Source organism: Notamacropus eugenii, chromosome 3 (assembly GCF_028372415.1).
Source record: "Notamacropus eugenii isolate mMacEug1 chromosome 3, mMacEug1.pri_v2, whole genome shotgun sequence".
NCBI classification, from domain to species: Eukaryota; Metazoa; Chordata; class Mammalia; order Diprotodontia; family Macropodidae; genus Notamacropus; species Notamacropus eugenii.
This window is the reverse complement of record NC_092874.1, coordinates 295,691,742-295,715,454: the sequence shown is the minus strand read 5'-3', so window position 1 is coordinate 295,715,454 and position 23,713 is coordinate 295,691,742. Positions and strand designations below refer to the sequence as shown.

The following is a 23,713-nucleotide window of genomic DNA, read 5'->3' as shown; positions in this document are numbered from 1 at the left end:
TGCTGGCCTACTTGGCTTCCACAAAGTCCCAGCTAAAATCTTCCTTCCTAATGGAAGTCTCCCCTGAGCCCTCTTTATCCCACTGCCTTCCCACCATTTATCATTTCCTGTTTATCTTGTATGTAGCTTGTTTGTACGCATCTCTGCCATTCAATTGTAAGATCATTCAGGGGCAGGAACAGTCTTTGCCTATTTTTGCATCGCCAGCATTTAGCATAGTGCCTGGTGTGTAGTAGGGCTTCACATGTGTTTATTGTTGATTGTGGTTGCCTTGATCCTGCACAGAGGAGGGAGACCCCTGACCTCACACTCCTGTGATTTCTTCCTCCCTCCAGGTTCACTTGCCAGTTGCAGGGCTTCCCCAAGGGGAGCCGTGGCCAGAAAGCACCATGATGGTGACCCAGGCTGTGGTGGCCCCTGAGCCGGCTTCCCCCCCAACCACAGCCTCACCCCCCAGCTTCTCCTGGATTCCCGAAGGCAGCCCCACTGCCATGGAGCAGCCCATCTTCCTGATGACCACCGCAGCCCAGGCCATCTCCGGCTTCTTTGTGTGGACGGCTCTGCTGATCACCGGCCACCAGGTGAGCATTGGGGTGACTGCCTCTTCCCTGGATCCCTGAGCTCCAGCCTCCATAGGGAGGAGGAAGGGAGGCAGGCCTACCCCAGGATGGCTGGGTGAAGTGAGGACACATCCCAAGCCCAGAGCCTGTGCAGGCAGCCCTTTCTTGACTTCAGGGGGCCCCAACAGATGGAAGCTGGATGCTTAAACCCCTGAACTGCCTCGTCCTGGCTTGGAGCTCCTAGGGAAGGGACCAACCTGTTTGGGGCTGGCTTGGGGTTGGGAGAGCACACTCCTTTTCCAGACCATTTTCTGCTGGTCTTTTTTCACCCTCCTGATATCCCAGGATGCTTCCTAGGGCTGCTGTAAGTTGAGCTGTTGCTGACATCCCACTTTAGGCCCTTCATGAAATAGATGGTCTAAGAGTTTTCCCATTTCATAGTCAGAGCGGACAGAGCTCTGATTGGTGCCAGGAGCTCCTGGAGCCAGGCTTTGGACCCACATGTTCCAGCCCCTATTGCAGGTCTCTCTTCACGGCCCTATGAGACTGACTCTGGGGCGTGCACAGGTTCACATGGGTCAGACCCTCAGCCGCAGGCCTCTGGCCTTGTGCCCATGACCCCAGACCCTCCTTCCCCTGTTCTGAGGTCTCTTGAGGACCCCAGGGGGGGGGTGTCTTTGACCTGCCTCACTTTGGCAGTCCTGAGCCCCATCCCCAGGCTCATGGCGCCATTCCTGGTTCTGCCCCCAGATCTACAGACACCTGCGCTGCTACAGCTGCCCCAACGAACAGCGCTACATCGTCCGCATCCTCTTCATTGTGCCAATCTATGCCTTCGACTCCTGGCTCAGCCTCCTCTTCTTCACCAATGACCAGTACTACGTGTACTTTGGCACTGTGCGGGACTGCTATGAGGGTAAGGCCCATATGGGGTTGCAGAGGCTGGCCCGGACCTCTGGGGAGGGAATATGGCCCCAGTCTGGGCACTTTGATGCCAGGCAGTGCCCCTCTTTGCCTGAAATCCCCTGCTGCTGCTGCCTGTGAAGCCCCCAGGCTGCAGGCTTCCCTGCTTGTCCTGCTTACTGTTGGGGTGGGCACTCCCAGTCTGTTTTCTGTGTCATGGTTGGCATGAAGGCAGGTTTCCTCAGTGCTTCATTTGCTGAGATTTCCTGAGATGTTGGAGGGAATGGGCACATGTCCCATTGTCTAGATTGGGGGATGGGGGGCAGAGGTCCCCCCCCCCCAAGGGAGGCTGCTCCCAACAGACTTTTTCTCCTGGTCCATCCTGAGGGGTAGAAATCCTTTGTTGTCTTTGTACCTGCTGCCCAAGTCCTCTCCGGGCACAGTCACGTGCCCCAGGGGCCATGTGGGCAGAGCCCTTTCTGTTCCCTGTCTCCCATCTGGAGCATGGCCCCTGCAGAAGAGGTTGCTACCCCCCCTCCCCAATGATGAAGCATTTCCCTGCAGCAGCCCTGGGAGGTGGGCAGTGCCAGCCACTCCCCCAACTTACAGATGTAGAAACTGAGGTGCTCATTGTGGTTGACCAATAAGCAAAGGGACTGGGACTGGAAACGGGAGCCCACATCTCTCTCCATCTGTTCTCTGCCCTGATCCGTAGCTCCTGTTTCTTCCTCCTCAAAGCCCTCCAGATACTGGGGGTAGAGAATGCCTTTTTCTCCAAAGTGCCAGCCCTTTTCCATGTATTACTTGCTGCCCCTGGATGTATCCCAGAGAAGCAAGACAGAGAAGGCTCCTGCCCTATGTGATGAGGAAACTGAAATGCAAAATGAGCATGTGCCCTGGCTCCTCAGCCCCAGTGAGCCCCTTCACATACAGGCTGCTCATCCCTCAGAGCCGCATTGAAGCCAAGGCCCGGGGACACCACTGAGGCCTCCTGGACTGGAAGAAGCTTCTCTGGGAGCCCTTGGGATGGGGCCTCCCCTTTGTCAGGACAGAGCCCCAAGCTCAGTCCTGGTCAGGAAGGGGCCTCTGGCTTTGTGCTGCCTTCAGCTGGGCCTCCTGGAGGGGCCTGGGCACCCTCTTCTGCCCAAGGGGCCAGCCAGCTTTCTAAGCCCTTTTACAAAGCCCGAGAGGTGGTGGCAGATGGTGGGCGGACCCTCCCCTGCCCATAGGCCATCTTTGTTTCCCTCCTGCCGCCAAAGCTGAGCAGGAAGTCTGTTACCCTGTGAAGCTCATCTCCTAGCAACGGCCCTGCTCTCCTCCCTTTCTCTGAGGGTGTTTGCAAACATCAGAACATCTGCTCGGGGTTCAGGCCACCCTAAAGGTCACCAGCTTTTGGTGTCTAGTCAGTGGGACTGACTTCCTGTCTTCTCTTTTGGCTCCTGGGTTTGCTTTTCTGCAGCCTGCTTTCTTTTGTGTGTTGGCAGCCAGGTGTTTGGCCACAACTGTGCCTGTGCAGAGTTGGAGAATGGAGCGTGTTTGTGTGTGTATATCTGTCTGTCTGTCTGTCTGTGTGTATATGTGTGTATGTTTGTGTGTGTATGTAGGGGGTATGTGCATGTCTCTGTGTGTGTATGTGTCTGGGTGTGTGTATCACTATGTGTGTGTCTGGGTGTGGGTGTGTCTGAGTGTGTATGTGTGTCTGGTTGTGGGGTGTGTGTGTGCATGTGTGTCTGGGTGTGGGTGTCTGTGTGTGGGGCATGTGTGTGTCTGTGTGCATGTGTCTGGAGGGTGGTGTGTGTGTGTGTGTGAGATTCTTGTAACGTTTCTTTACTTCTCCTATTTTGATCCCCCTCACTTCTGAGAAGGGGGAGGGGGTCCTACATTTTATAGAAGGGGAAGAAACTTGAGTGGTCACAGATTTGGGGGCTTCTTTGAGGTTATTTTCATTTTCCTTCTCTCTAGGCTTTTTGCCAGATTTCTATCAAAGTACATGCTGGGAAGTCCCATATTTGTAGTGGGATAGGTTTGTGATCACACAGAGGGGCTGAAGTATGTAAGGAATGAGAAGACGCAGGTCAGCAGAGAAGGTCATGTCATCCATTCCCCTGCCTGTGGGGACAGGCTAGAACTTCAGTTACCCCCAGGAGGGAATTATTTATCCTTTCCTTGAAATGTTCGGAGGAGCTTTGCATGATGGGAGGTCCCGGGCTCTGGAGCTGGCAGGGACCTTCCCCAGCCCTGTGTTTTTACAGATGAGGAAATGGTGACTGACAACAAAGGTGTCACTGGCCCAGGGCTGCAAGTAAGAGGTAACCCCAGGATTCAGGGCCAGACCTCGGCCTCCCAGTCCAGAGCCATGGTCTCCAGAGCCCAGCAGCCCCGGGAGCCCCACAGGCTTTCCTGAAGGGTCTCCATTCTTTTTCTTTTAAGTCTGCCTTTGGTTCTGTAAAAATGTTTGTTGGTGAAGGGACTGGTCATTCAGATGGTGTATCCCTCTGACTCTTCCCAGCCTTTTCCTGACCATGGCCAGCTCTGTCAGCATTCCCACTGCTGGGAGCAAGAGCACAGAGAAGTCCCTTTTGTCCAGGCCCCTGCTCATAGCCTTGCCCTGGGGGAGCTCCAGGGAGAGGCAGGAAGGCCCTCGCCCTGAGGAGATTCCAACAGTCCCTTGGGAGAGAGAAAGCAGCATAGGATAGCATGGTCTCCACTGTCTAGCTACTGCCCTGGACAGCCATAATCCTGGAAGAATGTTAGAAAGCCTGAGTGCCCCAGTGAGGAAACAGCCCCTGATCTGAGGAGGGTGGCAGATGGGGGGGGCCTCCTGGGGGCGATTTCAGTGTGGACTGAAAGCTGGCAGGAGCCTCAGAGGCCATCCAGGCCTGCCCCAGCCCCCCATTTTGCTGATGAGGAAACTGAAGCAGAGAGAGGGATCATAAGATCCTAGATGTAGGGGAGGCTTGCCAGACTATCCACTTCCACCCCCTCACCTCACATATGAGCTCAGTGATTTGCTCAGGGTCCCTCAGCTACTGATTGTGTAAGGCAGTATTTCTTAGCACTGAGGGATGTCTGGCCATCGGAGCCCAGTGTGGATAAGGACTGAGCTCTTAGCCTTTTCCAAGAGCTCTTCTAAGCACTGGGCATATGGAGCAGGAGGAGACAGAGGGGCAGGCCCTGGAGAGGAAGCCAGGAAATAGCAGTTGAGGGCTCTTCTCCTTCCCCGCCCCCCGCCCCCCCCAAGTTCAAGCATTGGCTGGCTGGACCACCTCTTTCAGTAAGGGTGTCTACACACTTTCTGGAGACAGGGTGCAGTAGTTGGGTTGGGGAGGGTTGGAATCCCTTTTAGGGATTAGAGCCCTGGAAGGGGCCTAGCCTCAATCCAGTTACTGGGGGGTAGTGAGTGGCAGGCGAGAGTGTCAGTAGATCCAGAAGTGGGAGGGGGCTGCCTTGGAAAGCCAGGCCTGCAGCTTTTCTATGCCTGTCCGTAAGAGCAGGGCCACTTGGGAGAGAGGATTCCTTTAGCTGTTTTCAGTCAAAACTCTTCTCAATCTAGTTAAACAGCCTCACTGAGGGCAGAATTTTTGTTTCCCCATTTGGCTGTATCCTCTAATCTTTCCTGGCACAGCTTTGTTGTGTGTATACTGGAGACAGCTGCTCCAGCCGACTGGGCAGGGTGCAGACAGAGGTTTTTCCCAGCTGTCCCCTGGGTCAGCCTTATTCTCACCCTCTTGCTGGTATCCAGGATCTCCTGCTGCCAGGGGGTCAGCAGAGGGCCACCTAAGAGAAGTGACCTCAGTAAGAGAGCTTCTGGCTGCTCCTGGTGGGCTTGTCACCTGCCCCCAGTGAGCTCAGTACTAGGCTCCTGGAGGAAGAAGGATGGCCGAAGGGCACCCTGAAGCAGATTGATGCCATCTTTGGGCTGTATTTGCGAAGTGTGATGTCTAGAACAAGGAAGCTGCCCATCAGCTTCTGCCCCATTCTTAGCCCTTCTCTCGAGGACCTTGATCCCTTCTGGATTCTGCTCTAGGGAAGACATTGGCAGTGGCAGAGGGTGCTGGCCACCCCCCTCCAAACTATCTTCTCTGAGTATCAGAGGAGCTGAGGATGTTTCATCTGAAGGTGGCAGAACTTGGAAGGGGCAGGAAAGGGAGAGTCAGGAAGTGGAAGGAAAAGTCCCTTTGCCTTTCAGCATTTGAAGGGCTATCTTATGGAAGACAGTGATTAGGAGCCTGGTGTGAGAGTTCGGAGGCCGATCTCAGCCTTCCTTGAGGTGAGAGCTGGCCAAAGGAAAGCAGGTACTCTCAGGAGGCAGCAGGGTCCCAGTCTTCCACTCAGGCCACCTCACCACTTTTTTGAGGAAGCTGTACAGGGTATTTCTATTCTCAGGTGGGTTCCAGAAAGTGACTCCTAAGATTTCATCCAACTGTGGGATTTTGTGGTTTGAAGTCAGAGGGGAAGGGGGACGTTGTAAGATAAAGCTACCTCCAGTTAAACATAGAAACGGGCTGTCTTGGAGAAGGGTATGAGCTCGGGTCTTCAGAGAAGCATCGTTGAAGACCTCATAGGATTCATTATGTGAGTGGAGGCTGAACCAGAAGACTTTGAATGTCTCTTCCAACTGGGCAGTTTCTGATTTTAGATTGTTGGAGATTTGAGAGGCTGGTAGCCCTCAAGACCAGATTTTTCACAGGCCAATAGTCCCTTCCCCAGCATGGGCTCATATCCTTAATGGTAAATTGATCCCATCTCCTGTCCGTCCTCCACACCAATACTCCAGTGATTTTCCTTAAGGGCACATCTCAGCACGTTAACTCATGTAACATGCCTACTCCCTTGGCTGCTCTTGCTTCTCGTCCCTCCAGGAACTCTAACCTTTTTTGTGCCCTGGACCTCATGGGAAGTCTGGTAAAGCCCATGGATCCTTCTCAGAATCTTGGTTTTAAATGCTGAAAATACATAGGAAACCAGTTGTATCAAAATATATTTTTAAGAAAGAATCTAGGATCCAATATGAACTTCTCTGTTTAGCTTGTGAAGTCCTTCACCACCGAGGCCTGTCCTAGCTTTCTAACCTCCCTGGCCATCACTCCCTCACCCTTCCTTCAATACTGTTCCTTACCTGTGACATTCCAGCTGCCTTTGCTCCGACCATACCCTCTGCCTGGAATGCCTTCCCATCTCATAGAAGACACTCCCTTTGCATGAAGCCCTTTCTGATGCCCCAGCAGCCAGTGGCCACCCTCCCAAATGATCTTATGTTTGTATTGAGGATGTATGTGGTTTTAGATGTCCTTGCCACCCTCCCTGGAGTGTAAGCTCCTTGCTTGCCTCTGTGTTCCCCATCCCTGTCTGGTGGGTTGGTGGGCATCCTTGCTCCACATGGCCTTGCCCCTCTTGTCCCTGTTTGTGAGCCCAGAGAAGGGCTCCTGTCGTGTCGGCCCCTGGCTGGTCATCCCTCTCTGTGTGACAAGGCTGGGACCTGCCTTCTTGTAGCCCCCGCCTCCCCAGCTGTGAGTGGCAGGGGGGCTTCTCTCATTCTCTCCTGTTTCTGTAGCTCAGTGCCATACACATCCCTTCTTGCTCCTAAAAACTGCTATCTATGTGTTTTTTCAGATTCTACTTTATTTCACAGGTTTCCATTTTCTCCCTCCCACATCCCCTCACACCCTTACATTACACACATGAATGGGCAAGAGAAACAATGGATAGCTCTATTGCCCTGACCCCAGGGAAGTAGTGCCACACTTGGCGAGAAGATTGGACTTCCGTGGGTAGAGTAGGGGCGTGGGAAATTGTGGTCAGAGCCCAGCCTCCCTTCCACGACAACCTGCTTCCTGGCATGATTGATCTTTTACCTTTGGTTCGGCCTCACCTCATCTCTCCCTTCTCCCGGCCTCCATCATGTCATCTTATTCTTTTTCTGTCTTTATCCTTGGAGTATCTATGGTTGGTGCAGATGATGAGATGGGGGTGGGTTGGGTGGGAGAGGTCCTTGTTCTTAGGACTACCCATTCCTCCCAGCATAAGGTTCACAGCCAATCTCTACCCTGTCATTGCTTTTCTCCCTTACGTTCTGTGACCATTTGATGGGAATGCTCCTTCCCCTGTTGTTTTCAAGGCCAGCTCTGTCTTCCCTTTTGACATGCTCTGTGTGGCATCAAAGGGCATTGCACCCATGGGAGAGTGAAGCCCCCACCATCTTGTTGTCTCTCAGATGTTGATTTGTGGCTTCATGGGGTCTTTTCTCTATAGCTTTTGTCATCTACAACTTTCTGAGTCTCTGCTATGAATACTTGGGAGGAGAGAGTGCCATTATGTCGGAGATCCGAGGGAAGTCCATTGAGTAAGTATTGGAACTTCCCCAGAGCCCCACTCTCCTTGGCAGCTCATGCTGTCTTCCCTAAACTCCATCTCTTTGTTACCCTGGGTCTGACTCTTTTGAGGGTGCCCCAGTGCAGGAGTTGGAGAGAGACTAGCCCAGGCCTCCCTTGCAAGGAGCCTTGGCTCCCTAGGCCTATCCCCATCCTGGTCAGTATAGTCTTGTCCACCCTGTCCAGAGCTCCTAGTGAGGGGGGTTCTTACCCTGTCCTGGCTCTCTACCTCATGTGGTGCCTGACCCCTGGCATCTCATATTCAATTCAGCAAACGGTGATTGAGCAACACGTATTCAGAGGACAGTGCTGGGTGCCACAGGGGTAGAGAGGAGAAGACAGACCCAGTGAGTCTGTGGGAATCCACAGGCTAATTCAATTGCAGAAGCCAACTCTGTCCCTGATCTGCTGCCCCCTGTTCTAGCTTGCGGACAGACGTGTTCTGCTCTCTTTTTCCTGCCCCCCCATCTTTTCCCCTTTGAGCCCGGGTTCCCCAGGGTCTTTTCTACAACATCTCTATTTCCCTCCTTCCCTTGTAGTCCCTGTTCCCTCATTGTATTGAGGAGTTAAGGGAAAATACTACCCCAAAGCCTTCATCTTGGTTGGCCTTGCTGGTGCTCCCTGAACCCCCTGCCCATCATTTCATCTCCCATTGTTCAAGGTTCCAGCTTTCTGCTCACTCTCCTGTCTCTCATTTAGGTCAAGCTGTATGTATGGTACCTGCTGCCTCTGGGGTAAGACATACTCCATTGGTTTCCTCAGGTTCTGCAAACAGGTATGAGCTCAAGGGCTGCCTCCCTTTGCAGTGGGCATGAAGGATATTGGGCCAGGGAGATGTCTCATTACCAGGGTTATTGAGTCAGAGAATTTGGGATCTGCAAGACTCAGAGGAACACAGGCTGGAGTGTAGGCAAGGACAGATGACAAAATAGAGGCAGGCCCATGGAAGGGAGGGGTCCCCATCCAGAGGTTTCTTGTGCTGTGTTACCCTTGAATGGAGAGGCAGTTGATTCCATTACAAGAGAGGAGAAGGGGAGAATCCGAGGGAGCTCCACTAGCCAGGCCCCAATGTAAAGGCCTTGTCTCCTCTAATTTCCTTTCCAAACACGTCACCATAGGCCCCCAGGAACCACTCACATCTTGTTAGGGAAGTGGGAATCCCGGTTGGGGGTGATTGGAAATCAATGCAGGAACCAGCGCCCTCAGTCCCCATGATGGAGCACTTTGGGAGAAGGAAGCGGCCCCAGACGCTTAGTCATTGTGTGTGGGGTGCAGTGTGTGGGGGCTGGGGGTGGGGGGAAGAATTGTTAACCATGTGAAAGCTTTCCATCAGCTGAGCTTGAAGGTCTGGAGGCCATTGGGTGGCTGGTGCGAGGTCCCTCTTATCATTCAGACCTCTTCTTATCTCATGTGGGGAAGGCAGCAGACTCCTCACTTGGCCTTTCTCCCTCGTTTCATAGACATTCCCCAAGATTCAGCAAGATTCAGTGGAGTTGAGCCTTAGCTTCCTAGGCAGCTCAGCCCTGGTTTTGCTCAAGGGAGTGAGCTTGGCCTGGACTCCAGGCCTGCTATGCCATGCCACCCTGGCACCTCCAGTGACCGTGTGACCTCTCAGCCCCGTGCCCTAGCCCATACCATCCTCTGTGGCCCCTTCAGAACTGGTGGAGTTAGCAAGGAAAACTTAGAAGTCAGTGGAAGCCCAGCTTGGGTGGCCTCCCAAGGAAATGGGGTTGGAGTGGTGGCCGGTGGGAGCTGAGGCCCTCAGGGATGGGGAGACTCCGTGCCTAGGAGCGGACATAGTTCCCTGCAGAGGACGCCCCTCTCGCTTCTCTGCATCTTCCCACCCAAGTGCTCCCTCACTCTCCTTCTGTCAAGGTTTTGCCACTAGAATTTCAGGGAAAGACTAAACAACCCACAGATGTCAGTGAGAAGGTCCTGTCCGGGGCTCAGGACCCTCAGTGACCCAGGATTTTCGTTTTGTTTTTGTTTTTGTCGTGTGCTCTCCAGCCACTGTCCCTGATTACAGATGTTTCCTTTCTCCTCTGTCAGGGTCTAAAATTCTTTAAAATGGGCTTGCTGAGATGGGCAAAGGAAATGATTTTCCTCTTGAAGCCAGTTTGGTTAAATGACTCTGTTCTTTCTCCTTCTCTCTCCCCTCCCGTCTCCACTGTTCCCTTCTAATTGTGAACCCCCCAGAGCTCTGCTGTTACCCCTGTGGGTTCCCTTCAGGGTTCTCTTCAGAGCCCTGATTGACCCTGGGTCTGTCAGCTCATTAAAGCACAGCCAGCATCCAGCCTCCCTGGCTCCCAGGCCTCATTCTTTCTGATAATGCCCCCTCACCTCTCAGAGTAGCATGGCCCACAGGAAACTGGAACCCATCACTTGCACTGAGATCATTTCTTACTTTATTAACTGGGGTCTTGGTGGACATCACAGGAATGGTCTGAATCCAGCCAGTTCAAATCTAATGAAAGTAGAGTGTGTCTTTTGGTCAAGGCCCATGAGAAAGACCACCAGCATCCCAGAAGGCACTGTTCATTGCCTCTTGGCCCAGAGACGGTCAGAACAGCTGGCCATCAGTCTGGGACTGGTCTCTGGGTCCCTGTAAACAGTGTTGGATACTTGATTCTCTGTGTAATCCCTGCCAGCCCCAGAGTCATGTTGTATGGCAAACTGAAAGCCATAAGCAATTGTTTTGTTTCATGGTGTTTTCTCCTAATCATGGTTATATTTTTAAGTATTTGTTCAAACATATAAGGCTAGATTTACCTACTTGAGTCAAGTTATGGTAGCTTTGATGAGAATTACAGGCCAGTAATCAGGAATGGGCCCAGACAAAGTCCTAATCTGAAGCTTTATTGTGATGAGAAGATACCAATGGGTCCTAGATGGTTATGCCAGTGGTGAAGAGATGCCAATGGGTCCTAGATGGTTATGCCAGTGGTGAAGAGATGCCAACAGATCCTAGATGGTTATGCCAGTGGTGAAGAGATGCCAATGGGTCCTAGATGGTTATGCCAGTGGTGAAGAGATGCCAACAGATCCTAGATGGTTATGCCAGAGGATCTGGCAGTATGCCATTCTGGAAAGCCTTCATATCCAGGGCCACACTGTCAGTTTTCCAAATACTGACCTCGCTTAGCTTGTAGTGCCCTTTCAGCAATAGGCTGGGGAGTAGGTGCTGAATTCTTTGACCATGGCAACCCAGGAAACAGGCAAATTATGAGGCCCCTTTCCTCATTTTAGAATTTAGATTTTAGAATTGTTAGTACTCCACATTTGAGATCCTTATCTAATGACCAGTGACCAAACACACCAGAGCATGGGTTGTGTCTTGGATCTCCATCTCCCCACCACACACACTCTTTGGCAGTCTGGTAAATCCTAGGGACTTCTCAGATTGTCATGTTTCTAAATGCAAAAAAAAAAAAATGCATAGGATTACAAACATTTTTTGAAGTTCACAGTCCATAGGTTAAGGATCCCTGTGCCAGAGAAACTAAACCAGCAGACAAAAAGGAAGCAGCTTTTATTAAGCACCTGACTGTGTGCTGGTACTGAGCTGACATGTGATGGGGGTTTCATTTGATCCTCACAACGGCCCTGAGAGATAGATGCTATTATTATTCTCACTTAACAGTGGGGGAAACTGAGGCAAGCCACTTAAGTGACTTGCCCACCCAGCTAGTAAGTGTCTGAAGCTGAATTTTTTTCTTTTTTTTAAAATAAGTTCTTTATTATCTTCTGTTTTAAGTTCTGAGTTCCAAATTCTACCCGTGCCTCCCTCCCGTACTCCCTCCCTGAGTTAATAAGCAATCAGACATAGGTTATACACATGCAATTATGTAAAACATTTCCATATTAGTCATTTTATATAAAAAGACTCACATAAAAGAAAAAAGTAAAAGAAAGTGAAAAATAGCCTGCTTCAGTCTGTATTCAAACAATATCAGTTCTTTCTCTGGAGGCACATGGTCTGTTTTGTCATTAGTCCTTGGGGCTTATCTTGGATCACCGTATTGCTGAGAATCGCTAAGTCATTCATAATTCTTCATCATACAATGTTGCTGTTACTGTGTACACTGTTCTCCTGGTTCTGCTCACTTCACTTCGCATCAGTTCATGTAAGTCTTCCCAGATTTTTCTGAAATCATCCTGCTTGTTATTTCTTACAGCACAATAATATTCCATCACAGTCATACCACAGCTTAGTTCGCCATTGCCTGATTGATGGGCATCCCTTTGATTTCTAATTCTTAGCCACCATAAAAAGAGCTGCTATAAATATTTTTGTACAAATAGCTCCTTTTCCTTTTTTTTTTTTTTGGATGTCTTTGGGATATAGATCTAGGAGTGGTATTGCCAGATCAAAGGGTATGGCACAGTTTTATAGTCCTTTGAGCATAGTTCAGAATTGTTCTCCAGAATGGTTAGATCAGTTCACAACTCTGCCAACAATGCATTAGTGTTCCAGTTTTCCCCAATCCCCTCCAACATCCAGCATTTTCCGTTTTTGTCATAACAGCCAATTTGATAAGTGTAAGTGATAAGTGATTTGAAGCTGAATTTGAACTCAGATCTTCCTGACTCTGAGCCCAGTGTTCTACCCACTGTACCACCCAGTTCCTTGTAGGAATTTTTGCTGAGTGCAGGGGGGACTCACAGATTCTCTGGAGAGAGGTAATGAGGGATCTGGTTTCATCCTTCATCCAAAGGCAATAAAAAACAGCAGTATTTCATAAGACACTTGCTCAGCTCCTCTCACAGGGCTCATAAGGATTGTTTGCAAAAAGACCAGGATAAAGATAATTAAAGCTTCTTACTAAAATCTGTCACAGAGGATAGTAGTAGAAAATGACCCATTTACAACCCAATTTGTGACCCATCCAAATTAACTGGATGTGTATTTTAAATACTTGGTAACTTCAGTGCAGTGGCCAACAGAGGGGAAGATGGCTAAAAACAATGATGCTGGAAAATTAGTCACAAATGAGGCCTGAGACTTGTAAACAGCCCAGGAGCCTCTTCTCTGTCTATTAAGAATATTTTCCTCAAGAAAAGGTCTGGGAGACATTAGACATGATTAGTTCCAAATAATATCACAAAAAACAGCATTGATTATATTGTATTGACAGGAAACTTCTGGGTACTGAGGCAGGAATTATTTCCAGATCATTTGTCTGTGTGGTCAGTTTGTTAGAAGATCAAAATTAATAATAAATTAGAATAAAAATGAGGAGAAGCTGTTGGAGGCAATCTAACCTGTTAAACAGGCAATTGGTGCCTCAAAATGTTACATTAATAAAAGAACATATATAGATACAGGCTATCACTAGTTCCTAAGGAAGCTTAGTCAGTGTAAACTGACCAAACCACCTCAGCTGTCAAACACTTGACCACTTTGTCAACCAGAGGTTGCCAAGAGTGACACGGGTTCAAACTAGAATTTAATTTGTAAGAGTTTATAGAGAACAATGGTAGAAGATTTTGAGCAGTCCCCCTTCATAAAATGGCAAGATGCCATGAAAGGACAGCCCATTGACCGAAAGTTTATTGGGAAACCCAGTAAAACTAGGATGTCTCAACAGCACTTACTGATGAAACTGGAAGGATGACTAATGGAATAAAGATGGAAAAGACCTGCCAAGATTTCTACTACAGGTTTTCTTCTCCATCAGTGACTCTGGGATCACCACCAACTGTCTCTTCCCAGTGGATAACTTGAGAAAGACATGGGATGAAGGTGGTCTGTACTGCAGCTGCCACGTTTTGAGGGATCAAGCCTCAAGATTCCTGAAAGAAGAAAAAAATTGGGGAAAAAAAGGAAAATTTTTTTCCACCTGGAAAAAATTATGGACCTAATTACATTTTTCTTAAAGGAGATCGTCAGGCTGTACGAATTCATGTTTTATTTGCTGTCTCGATGAGGCCATCTCCACCCTTACTGGGCTTAACCTGGATGGAGCTATGAGAAGGAAACAGGCAGGTTTTGGCAAGCGATTCTGTAAAGCACTACGCAACTTGACATTACTCAGTTGCCTCACAGTTGTAGAGAGAACAAGATACAACTCTTTATATTTGACTTAGAGAAAATCTTTTGATTCTATGGAACAAAATGGTCACTCAACATTGATTAAGTACCTACTGTGTGTCAGGCACTGGGGATACAAAAAGGGCCAAAAACCAGACAGTCCCTGCCCTCAAGGAACTCCTAGTCCCACTGATCAAGAGCCATTCCCCAGTTGATGAGTTGGCACATACTAGTACACCATGGCTTTCTTCCACACTCCTGTCTTCAAGCATGCATGAAAAATCAAGAGTTTTTGAAAAAATAGGTCAGAACTTTTTTCAGCTCTCTAGTTGAGACCAACAAGCAGGTACATGTACACTCACCAAAAGTATCTGCCAGTGTCCTGAAAGACATCGGTCCAGTATGAACTCCAAATTGGAGATTCCTTGTAGATGAGGGGGTGCTGACCCCTTTGGCTGAGGAAGTTATCCTGATTGCACCAAGCCTCCAAATGTTGCCAAGTCTTCTGTCTGAAATCCATCCTCAAGCCGGAGTTCAACTTCATTGACATGGAAAGAACCAAGTGGTTGAAGAGTGCCTTTGTCCAAACACTGCTGTGCAGTTGGCTGGAAAGAGCAGAGGAATGGTCCAGCAATCCATATCTCTTGGACAGACACTGTGCATGGACCACAAACTGTGCCCACAATTGAATAGGAAGAGGAAAGTGGGATAGATTGTCACCTTTGGGAAATGACTCTGTGCTCTTGGCTGGCCCAGGCATCTCAGATAGATTCTCAGAAAACCAAGGCCTGTTTTTTAATACCATTCTTTTTCCTAGTGATGTGTGACATGAATTCCAGTGATGTGAGTTATGAAATTCCAGTGATATGAGTCATGAAATTCCAGTGTCTGAAGAATTCAAAGTTGTGGGATGCTCCCATGTGAGTGGAGAGATACAAGTGGGGGTAACTCAGCTGTGGTGTATAAAGGATGAAAAATGGTGGCCCACTCCCCTGGACAAGTGTTTGTGAAGCCTGTCTTTCAGACGAGGCACTAGAAGAGGGATGGTGTTTCTCTCAGAGAAGCAGGGAAGGGGGTAAAGTCAGGATCGGCAGAGATCCCAGCCCTAGGGATGAGTTCAAATGTTCTTGGAGGGTTGGCTTTACTTTCAAGGGCAGAATATTACAGTTAGAAGAGGGACTTGAGGAGTAGGTGGTCACCTTTGCAGAGTCCAGAAATGAGGCCCAGAGAAAGGAGATGTGTCACTGAGGTGACCCTGCTACCAGCCCCAAATTTTCCACTGGCCCTTATTGCTTCCTCTGGCCCTGTTTGTAGGGAGGACAGTGTTTCCTGTTTGGTTTTGTTCCTGACCTCTCCCTCCACCCCTCTCCCCTCTCTTATCTGTGAAGAGGCGTCAAGGTTTCCATTGCCTGGTGCCAGTAGCTTGGAGCCTGTGGTCCTTGGGGGGGCCAGGCTTAGAGGGTAGAGGCTTCAGATAGATGAGTCTGTCACTCTCCTCCGTGATCTTGGGTCCCCTCTGGGCCTGTTTCTTCATCTGTCAAATGAAAGGGTTGAATTAGACCTTCAGTGTCCCTATCATCTATCAAGTCTGTAAAAGGCAGCTCACTCATGGATAGAATGGATAGAGTATCAGACTTGGAGGCAGGAAGACCAGAATTCAAATCCTGACTTCAGACATTTAGTTGCATGACCCTAGACAGGTCCCTTATCCTCTCAGCCTCTGTTTCCTCATCTGTGAAATGGGAATATAAGTAGCTTTTCTCAGAGGCTTAGTTTGAGTTAACATATATAAAGTTCTTTGCAGACTATAAAGTGCTAGATAAAAGCGTTCTATTGTTATCATAGTAAAGTAGAAAATCCTAAACCTTATTTTTTGTATTTACAAAACATTTCAGTGTGTTTCCCCTCTCCCTGCCCCCACTGGGTTATTATGTAGCTCATGAATTACAGTTTTGTTTGGACACTTGATGAGAGTTTTGCAAGTCTGCTCCATTCAGTTAGCTGGAGCCACCGAGGAGATTGTCCCTGTAACTAAGCAAATGATTATTCGCATTTACTGAGGCCGGTGGAGGTTAGCAGAGGGCCACAGGAACTTGGAGCTCATCCTTCCACATCTTTAAAAAAAATACATTCGCTCCTGAGACCCACGCTGGGAATTAGGGTCTGGACAGGTCAGACCATGTACAGAAAAGGCCAATCTGATTGGGGTGAGATGGGCCTGGAAAGCCTCCCTTTGAGAATTAGCTGTAGGGTGGGGGTGGGACTGAGAGGCCTGGAGGGCACAGAGTCATTGATGTCAAACACTGGAAAGAGAGAGCAGGCTGCTTGGCCCCAGACTGAGCCTGGCGAGTGCCAGACTTGGCTTCACGGCAGCCATCCAGATTGCCAAAGGGTGCGTCATTCAGTATGGAGTCGCATCTTGGGATGCAGGAGCTGGGAGAACAATAGAAGTCACCTGGTCAAGCCCCTCATTTTACACAAGAGGAAACTGAGGCTCTGAGAGAAACAGGGCCTTCCCCTGTCCCTTTCATGCCTTGTTGCTCTTTCTCACCTTCTCTCTGGTTCCTTCCAGGCCACCTTGCAGTTCTGTGTGGTGAAGCCTCTCATGGCCATTAGCACGGTGATCCTCCAGGCCTTCGGAAAGTATCGGGATGGTGACTTCGAGTAAGCAGATGCTTCGGGGGATGTGTATCCCCCCCATATTGGGGCTGGATTGAGGAATGAGGGAGTGGGGAGAGGAGGGAAAGATGAACCTCAGATGAGAGCATGACCCTGGGAATGTGTGTGTGCATATGTATGTGTGTGCATGTCTGTGCGTGTGTGAATGGGTCCCTGAGTCCTCCTTCCCCTTGGGTCAGGAGTGACTTGTACCTTCAGTAGTAAGGATGGTTTTGATTTCCTGCAACATGGTTTGGAGACGATTGTGTCTGCGTCCTGGCAGTAGTAGCATGTCCCCTCCCAGCACCAGCCAGGCTGTGAGTGTTCACTTCTTCCTCTTGTAGCGTCACCAGTGGCTACCTCTACGTGACGATCATCTACAACATCTCAGTCAGCCTGGCCCTCTATGCCCTCTTCCTCTTCTACTTTGCCACCCGCGAACTGCTTAGCCCCTACAGCCCCGTCCTCAAATTCTTCATGGTCAAGTCTGTCATCTTCCTTTCCTTCTGGCAAGGTGAGACTCCTCCCTGACCACTGGGCAGAACTGGACCTCGGCCAAGCAACTGGGCATTCTGTGCCTCCCCCAGCCTCCCTCTGAGCTCTTTACTGAACTCTGCCCACTCATCATCCTCATGGCCCTGAGTGTCCTGTGCTGTCCCAGGCATCTGAGTGAGGGACTCAGGCCCCGATGCCCATCAGGGGACTGGCCACCTTGCTGTGAGACACTCAGCTGACTGGGGCAGCCAGGGGTAAGCAAGTGTTGCAGACGCTGGGTCTCGAGTCTTCGCTGGCATTCTCTATCAGACTGACCCTGCATTTCCCTTGTGAGGGGGAAACCCAAATGTTCTCTTGCTGCTGTAGACTGGGCCCCTGGCTCACTGCCCCTCTGACCTCTGGCAGTGACGGTGGCTTGGGCTTCCACAGACACACTTCCTGGGGTACGTGTGCAGCTGGGGGGGGTGGTGTGAATAAAGTCTTCCCAGGCTCATTGGGTGGATGTGGATTCCTCTGCCTGCAAGAGATCCTTCATGGGCTGCTCCCCAGAAGACAAGGAATAGGGAAATTAGGATCCCATGATCCGTCCCCTCGGGGGCCATCCAGGGACACAAGAAGGACACCTTCTGTCACATGCCCTGGTTGGGTGGGCTTCCTCTTAAGACCCACTTTTCTGCCAGCTGACCCTCAGATACTTGAAAGTTGCAGTCATGTCCACAGTTCCTTCCCCAGTGGTCCCTTCCTCAGGATGTGCTCTGTCCCATCCTACATTGGTCCCTTCTCCCTGAGCCTGGGGCACCTGTCCTGGGGACTGTCTGTTTGGCTCAAGGGTGGGGCCTATCAGTGCAGCCAAAGAAGCCACTGGGTTTAGGGCTTCTGTCGGACACTGTCAAGCTCCCAGGTCCTCCTCCACATCAGCGTCAGTGATTGGTCACCCAGTCCTGCTTCCCCTCTCCATATTCCTGCTGCCGATCTCTTCAGTCTCTTCCAGCCCCAATCATTTCCTTCTTGGTCCTCCCCCTCCAGGTATGCTTCTGGCCATCCTTGAGAAGTGTGGGGCCATCCCCAAGATCCACTCAGCCGAAGTGTCTGTAGGGGAGGGTACCGTGGCCGCCGGCTACCAGGACTTCATCATCTGTGTGGAGATGTTCTTTGCTGCCCTGGCCCTGCGCCATGCCTTCACCTACAAGGTCTATGCTGACAAAAGGCTTGATGCCCAAGGTAAGGGCTGGGAAGCCTGGAGTCAGTGGGGATGGCCTCCATATGCTTCCTGCTGGTGACCTCATTCATCCTTTCAGGATTCTCAGATAAAAAGGTCTCTTGTTTACAGTTGGGGAAACTGAGGCAATAGGGTGACTGGGTGGGAACTCCAGGAGGAGGCCCAAGGACTCCTCTTGTCTTGAGTCAGCTCTGACCTTCATAGTCTGCCCCAGGGTAGGAAGCTGGGCTGGTCTAGTTTGGGCTCAAGCCACAGCAGAGTCTGAACAGGGCCTCAGCATCCATTCCAGAGACCCCCAGAGAGATGAGGGGAGCACTCCAGATAGAGAAGACCTTCCGGAGCTGTCCGTGTCCTCTCCCACACTTCTCCCTTTTCTCATTGGTCTTTGAGCTCCCCTGACATCCTCCCTGTCCCCAAGCACTTAGTAAGTGCTTCCTATGTCCTGAGTGCTAGGGAGACAGAGGTTGCCATTGGCTTTGAGCCCAGCTGTTGGGCAGAGCATCTACAGAGGAGAAGACCCATCCTCTGACCTAGAAACCCAGGATTGGGGCTAGACTTGTGGCACCCCCTCCCTGCCCAGGCCATAGGCTGGAGCATGGGCTTCTGGGTGCTGGAGGACAGGGTTCTGCACTGCCCAGTCACTGGGCTTCTCAGGCTGGAAGGTTCCTTCAGCATGCTTCACCTTCCCCTCTTGACCCACCCCACCCCCACATACAAATGTGTTCTCAGCAGTAGGTTATGGTCAGGCTGGCCGCACCCTGGGAAAGGCCCTGCAGCCCTGCCCCTGGACATCCCCAGCCTGCCTCCTGGTGTGCCCTTAGAAGGAAGTTGCCACTGCTTGTCAGGGTGCCCGATCTTAGGGAGATTGCCATTCACACATCCACAAGCCCAAGGGCAGGCTTCCTGGAGAAGACCTTGATTGGGTAGAGATTTATCAGTTATTGCTGGGAATAAGATCCTGTGCTGGGCGCTACAAGAGGTACCCAGCAGGACAAGGCCAGCAGCTCCCTGCTCCGTAGCCTTGTCCTCAAGTAGGCCACAGAAGGCAGCCCATCAGATACGGGGCCACCTTGTCCTCCTCCTGTGGTCAGAAAGGAAGTCGCTTTCACCCCATTTGGCCAGTGAGGAGACGAGCCTCTCCCTCAACCCCCACAGTAGTGCTCCAGACCTTGAACCCTGACTCGGGCAGGAGGGAAGTATCCCAGACTGGAAGATAGCTTCCCCAATGCCTTCCACCCTGATAGAGAGCTCTGGCCTGCCCTAGTGACTAGAGTGGTGGCCACACTAGTGACCCTGTGGCTGCTTCCTGACCCATGCCAGGAGGGGTCTTCGTGGCCACTCACTAGGTCCAGAGCTGTTCAGTCTGACCCTGTTGGCTGGGCCCCAGGCTCTGCTGTCCTCCAGCAGCCCAAAGCAGTCGGGTCAGGCAGGCGTTCAGCATTGCTTAAACCCTTATTGTGTGCCAGGCACTGCTCTAATCCTGGAGATACAGAGACAAATAAAAAATAAAAGTGAAGACAAATAAAAAGCTCCTTCCTTCAGGAAGGTTATCCATGAGAAGAGGAGCCAGGCTCCCCAGGCTAGAGAGAGTAGGGTGGCTGTTTGAAGGGAGCCAGGATTGAGCAGGGACCTTCTTCCCCACTCTCCTCCAAGAAGCAGGCTCAGGGATTGCAGAAAGGGGAGTGAATCCCAGTGCTGAATGTGGGAGCCCGAGATGGACAGCCTGACACCCCCAAAAGGTAGTGGGTCCCCAAGCTTCAAAAATGCGAGGGCTTTGCTCTGGTCCAGGGGATACTTTGGTTGTTGGGTGTTTTGTTCATTCAGATATCTCCCATCTTTCTGTCTCTGGTTCCCTCTTTCCCCTCTCCCCTGACTGGTTTCTGATGCTGCGCAGTGCCGGCGTATGGCCCTTACGGTAGGTACTCGGCTATTTCAGCCTCCATCCTCACCACTCCTCGCCTCGCCCGCATGCGCCACTCACCTTGTTCCCCTTCCCTTTCAGCCCACACTGACCCTTGGGAAGGGCAGGATCACTAGGGTCCTACAGCAGCTCAAGGGGTCCACCCACGTCCACTCTTCCATCCCCCAGGGAGAGCCAGAAGCCCTAAGGTTGTTAGTTTTAGGAATTCTTTCCCTTCCTTTCTCCCAAGAGCTCTCATGCCTGGCCGGTGCCACTGACCACAGAAGCCTTGCCAGGCCCAGGCCAGGTCATTGCAGGGTAACAAGGAATGCTTGGGAGGCTGTCCCTTGTCTCTTCTACCATTGTCACCAAGTCAGGGAATTGCAGCTCTAGGCCATTTTGTCTGACGCTGGAAAGGGCTCTGACCCTGCTAGCCCCTCGCTGCCCAGCAGTAGTGGGGTGGAGTGCACCTCCTGGCCCCCTCTCCTCAGCTCAGAGTGCAGACATGGCCTCCCTTGTCCCCAGGTTCCTCACACTGCCCTTCCCTTCCAGTGGCCTCACTCCTCCTGTCATGGTCCCCTTGCCCTCCCTTCCTGGAGATGTCCACTTCCTTTTCCTTTCTCCCCAGTCTCTAGTTGCTTCCTCCCCTTTTGGCTCTTTGGACTCAGAGACATCCTGGTAACAGTGGCATTCCCTGCTGGGAGCAGGAGAAAGTTACCACTGGCAGTTGGTCATTGGCTAAGGTCCCCTCTTCTTACACAAAGGTGTGTGCCCTTCCTGCTGCCTCAGCCTGGCTGACCAGACACCTGCCTCCCCTGCCTGAGTGTGGCCCTCTCCCTCCCATTTCCTCAACACCAAACACATCCATCACAGTGTTGACCAAGCCTGGCGTCATCATTCAGTGCCTGATTTTGGCCCCGCCTCCAGGGGCCTTTCCTTGGGGATAGACTGAGGACCACTCTGGTGGGGGCTGGGAGGGGGCGGGCTGCCCAGGCTGCCCCTCACGGTCCTCTCCCACCTCCTCCCTGCAGGCCGCTGCGCCCCTATGAAAAGCATCTCCAGCAGCCTGAAGGAGACGATGAATCCCCACGACATTGTTCAGGACGCCATTCATAACTTCTCCCCTGCCTACCAGCAGTACACGCAACAGTCCACGCTAGAGCATGGCCCCTCCTGGAGGAATGGCGCCCACGTGCTTGCCCGTTCCCACAGCCTGGGCAGCGGAGGCCGAGACAACGAGAAGACCCTTCTGCTAAGCTCTGACGATGAGTTCTAGGAGTCACTGGGGCAAGGACCAGGCCGTCTGAGGAACGGCACACCCTCCCGCCCTCCTCGAGGGGAGGGAGACATTGGAAACTGTCCAGCACAGCCTCAGAACCTTCCTTTAATTTATTAAACCAGAAACACTCAAGTCATATCACTTCCCTGATGGTAGGAGGAGCGTCCCAGCAGAGGGGGCAGGAACAGGCTGGGTTTGCCTCCCCAGGAACATTTCTGGGAGAGAGCAATCAGAGCACATGACTCAGGAGGGTCCTCCCTGGGCCCCCCCCCCCCCCCCCAGCTATTTCAGGGCACTGGGCACAATGGCGATGTGTGTCTGAGCTGGATGAATGGGGGGTGGCTGCTACAGACCACTCCCATCTTCTCCCCCAGCCCCCCACACTCTGTCTCCCTTGGAGCTGGCACTGATCCAGGCCCAGGTATGGGACAGGGTGCAGCCCCCACCCCCCACCTAATTGTGCAATACTTCCCTCCCTCCTTCCTTTGTTCCTGGTGAGCACCTCAGTCTTGCTCTGAGAGAGAAATGGGAAAGGACCTGAACACCGCCTGCCCCCCAAGAAGTGGGTCCATTGCTCACAGCACTGACATGTCAGGCAGAATTGCTGCCCCTAGCCCATCACGGGCCACTCCCTGCCTCCACGTTCTCATGGGAACCAGGGCCACACAGCCCCAGTCTCCTCCAGAGACCCCCATTTCCTCTGGGAGGATAATGCCTCAGGACAGGGCTGTTAGTCCAGTGTATAGGCCTCAGGGCTGGTCATGGGGCATCTCTGACCAGTGTTCTAGGACCCTGAAAATCAACCCTGCAGAATGCTTGGGGAAAGGATAGAAGGGAGGGAGGGGAGGCTCAACCCCTTCCTGTCTTCTGGTCTGGCAGGGCCCTGGGAGCTGCCCTGTGTCTTGTGTGCCTTAGCTTCTTTTCCCCCGCCCTCGCTTTCAGGTGTATCCACCTTGTCCCAGCCCCTCTCTGGGAGCCAGCTGCTACATGGACTTAGTCACCAGGCTCACTGGGCTCTGAGGCCTGGGGGGCCCTCAGCAGGTGTCAGAATGCCCCCACCATCCTTACCCTACTGTCACCTCCCATTTCTACCTTCAGGGCTCTTCCTAGACAGGAAGGCAGGAATGGGCAGTGAAGGCTGAATGAGCAAATCTTCTCTTGTAATTAGTAAGTCAGAACTCTGAAATGCATGACACATCCACCTCCCATGGCCCCCTGGCCTTGTGGGGAGAGGGCTGTCGGGAGCCCGGGTTGGATGCACCTTCCTTCCCACGTTCAGGAGGGAAGGTTCCTGATTGTAGGGCCTCTCCTGGGTTCAGACCAGGGGAGAGAGGCTAATGGATGGATATCTTCCCACTAAATGTCTTCCTAGTCCCAAAGGAGGGACAGGAGAAGTAACTCCAGGCTGAACTCCTATGGATGAGATGGCCTGGTTTGGGGTGGGAGAGCTCAGCCTTTCTGCTTGTGATCCTGGCAGTGATTCAGAAATGAGCTCCCTTAACCCTCCCCCATTGGAGCCGGGCGCCCTCCCCCTGGTACCCATACCAGCAAAAAGACCAGGCCCTACTCTGCCCAGCCAGCCACAGGCCAGGCATCTGCCCAAGGCAGCCTCTCCCTCCTCAAGCCGTTTGCTGCCCCTGCCTATGAAGGCCTTTGCCAGAGCCCTGAGGGGGCAGGGGCCTCAAGCCTCCTGGGGCAGCAGGTTGGGGGGCTCTCCCCCCTCCTGCTATTTTTATGTATAACTTACCTCCCATGCCCTTTTTGTACAATTATTATTTTCAAGTAGAATAGCTCTTTGTATATAAAGATGAAACCTTCCTTGTATGATCTATGAGGTCAGAGTCACCTAGTTTTTTATGCCAGGTAGGATCGCCACGGCTCCCCCAGAAAGCAACTCTCTCTATTTTGGTCTGTGATATTTTAAAGGTGCCGGGACAGGAGCAAGCAGATAAACTGAGAGATTATATATATATATATACATATATATATATCTATCTACATATGAGATAATATAGATTGTACTGAAATCACTTTGGCCTGTGGATGGTCTGTCCCTCTCCTCTCTCTGTATTTGTGGAGGGTGAGGGTGCTCACGGTGGGACTCGCGTGGTCTTGGAAGTGGGGCCTGGCAGGTGGGCGCCTGGGTTTGGCTGAAAGGGTAGCTGGGCCTGTCTCTGTCTGAGCCTGATGCTTTTGAAGAAAGGTCCGTCCCATGTACTGAGTCCCCCAGAGACCTGGGCAGGGATAGAAGCTGGAACAGACCTTATTCACCTGGTCCTCAGAGAGGTGGTTCTTGG

The 23,713-nt window shown here is 51.6% G+C and overlaps 1 protein-coding gene and 1 long non-coding RNA gene across 6 annotated transcripts in view; one reads left to right on the top strand and one right to left on the bottom strand.

Annotated features, from left to right (window-relative positions):
* TMEM184B (transmembrane protein 184B) overlaps positions 1-23,446 on the top strand; it is a 50,165-nt gene extending 26,719 nt beyond the window's left edge. For 3 of the 5 annotated variants that reach the window (XM_072656088.1, XM_072656090.1, XM_072656089.1), the window contains 9 exons: positions 336-581; positions 1,311-1,476; positions 7,716-7,806; positions 8,534-8,609; positions 16,438-16,529; positions 16,868-17,037; positions 18,045-18,239; positions 20,132-20,152; positions 21,169-23,446. In XM_072656088.1, the coding sequence (XP_072512189.1) occupies positions 390-581; positions 1,311-1,476; positions 7,716-7,806; positions 8,534-8,609; positions 16,438-16,529; positions 16,868-17,037; positions 18,045-18,239; positions 20,132-20,152; positions 21,169-21,413 (1,248 nt within the window). In that variant the 5' untranslated portion in view covers positions 336-389 and the 3' untranslated portion in view covers positions 21,414-23,446. The remainder of the gene's footprint in view (positions 1-335; positions 582-1,310; positions 1,477-7,715; positions 7,807-8,533; positions 8,610-16,437; positions 16,530-16,867; positions 17,038-18,044; positions 18,240-20,131; positions 20,153-21,168) is intronic. The other 2 variants (XM_072656092.1, XM_072656093.1) reach the window with 1 other exon arrangement.
* LOC140534723 (uncharacterized) lies at positions 10,670-15,552 on the bottom strand. The gene is made up of 2 exons (XR_011977443.1): positions 14,228-15,552; positions 10,670-11,245 (listed from the first exon to the last, which is right to left on the bottom strand). It is a non-coding gene; the product is annotated as an uncharacterized lncRNA (long non-coding RNA).
* Positions 23,447-23,713: the final 267 nt, after the last annotated feature.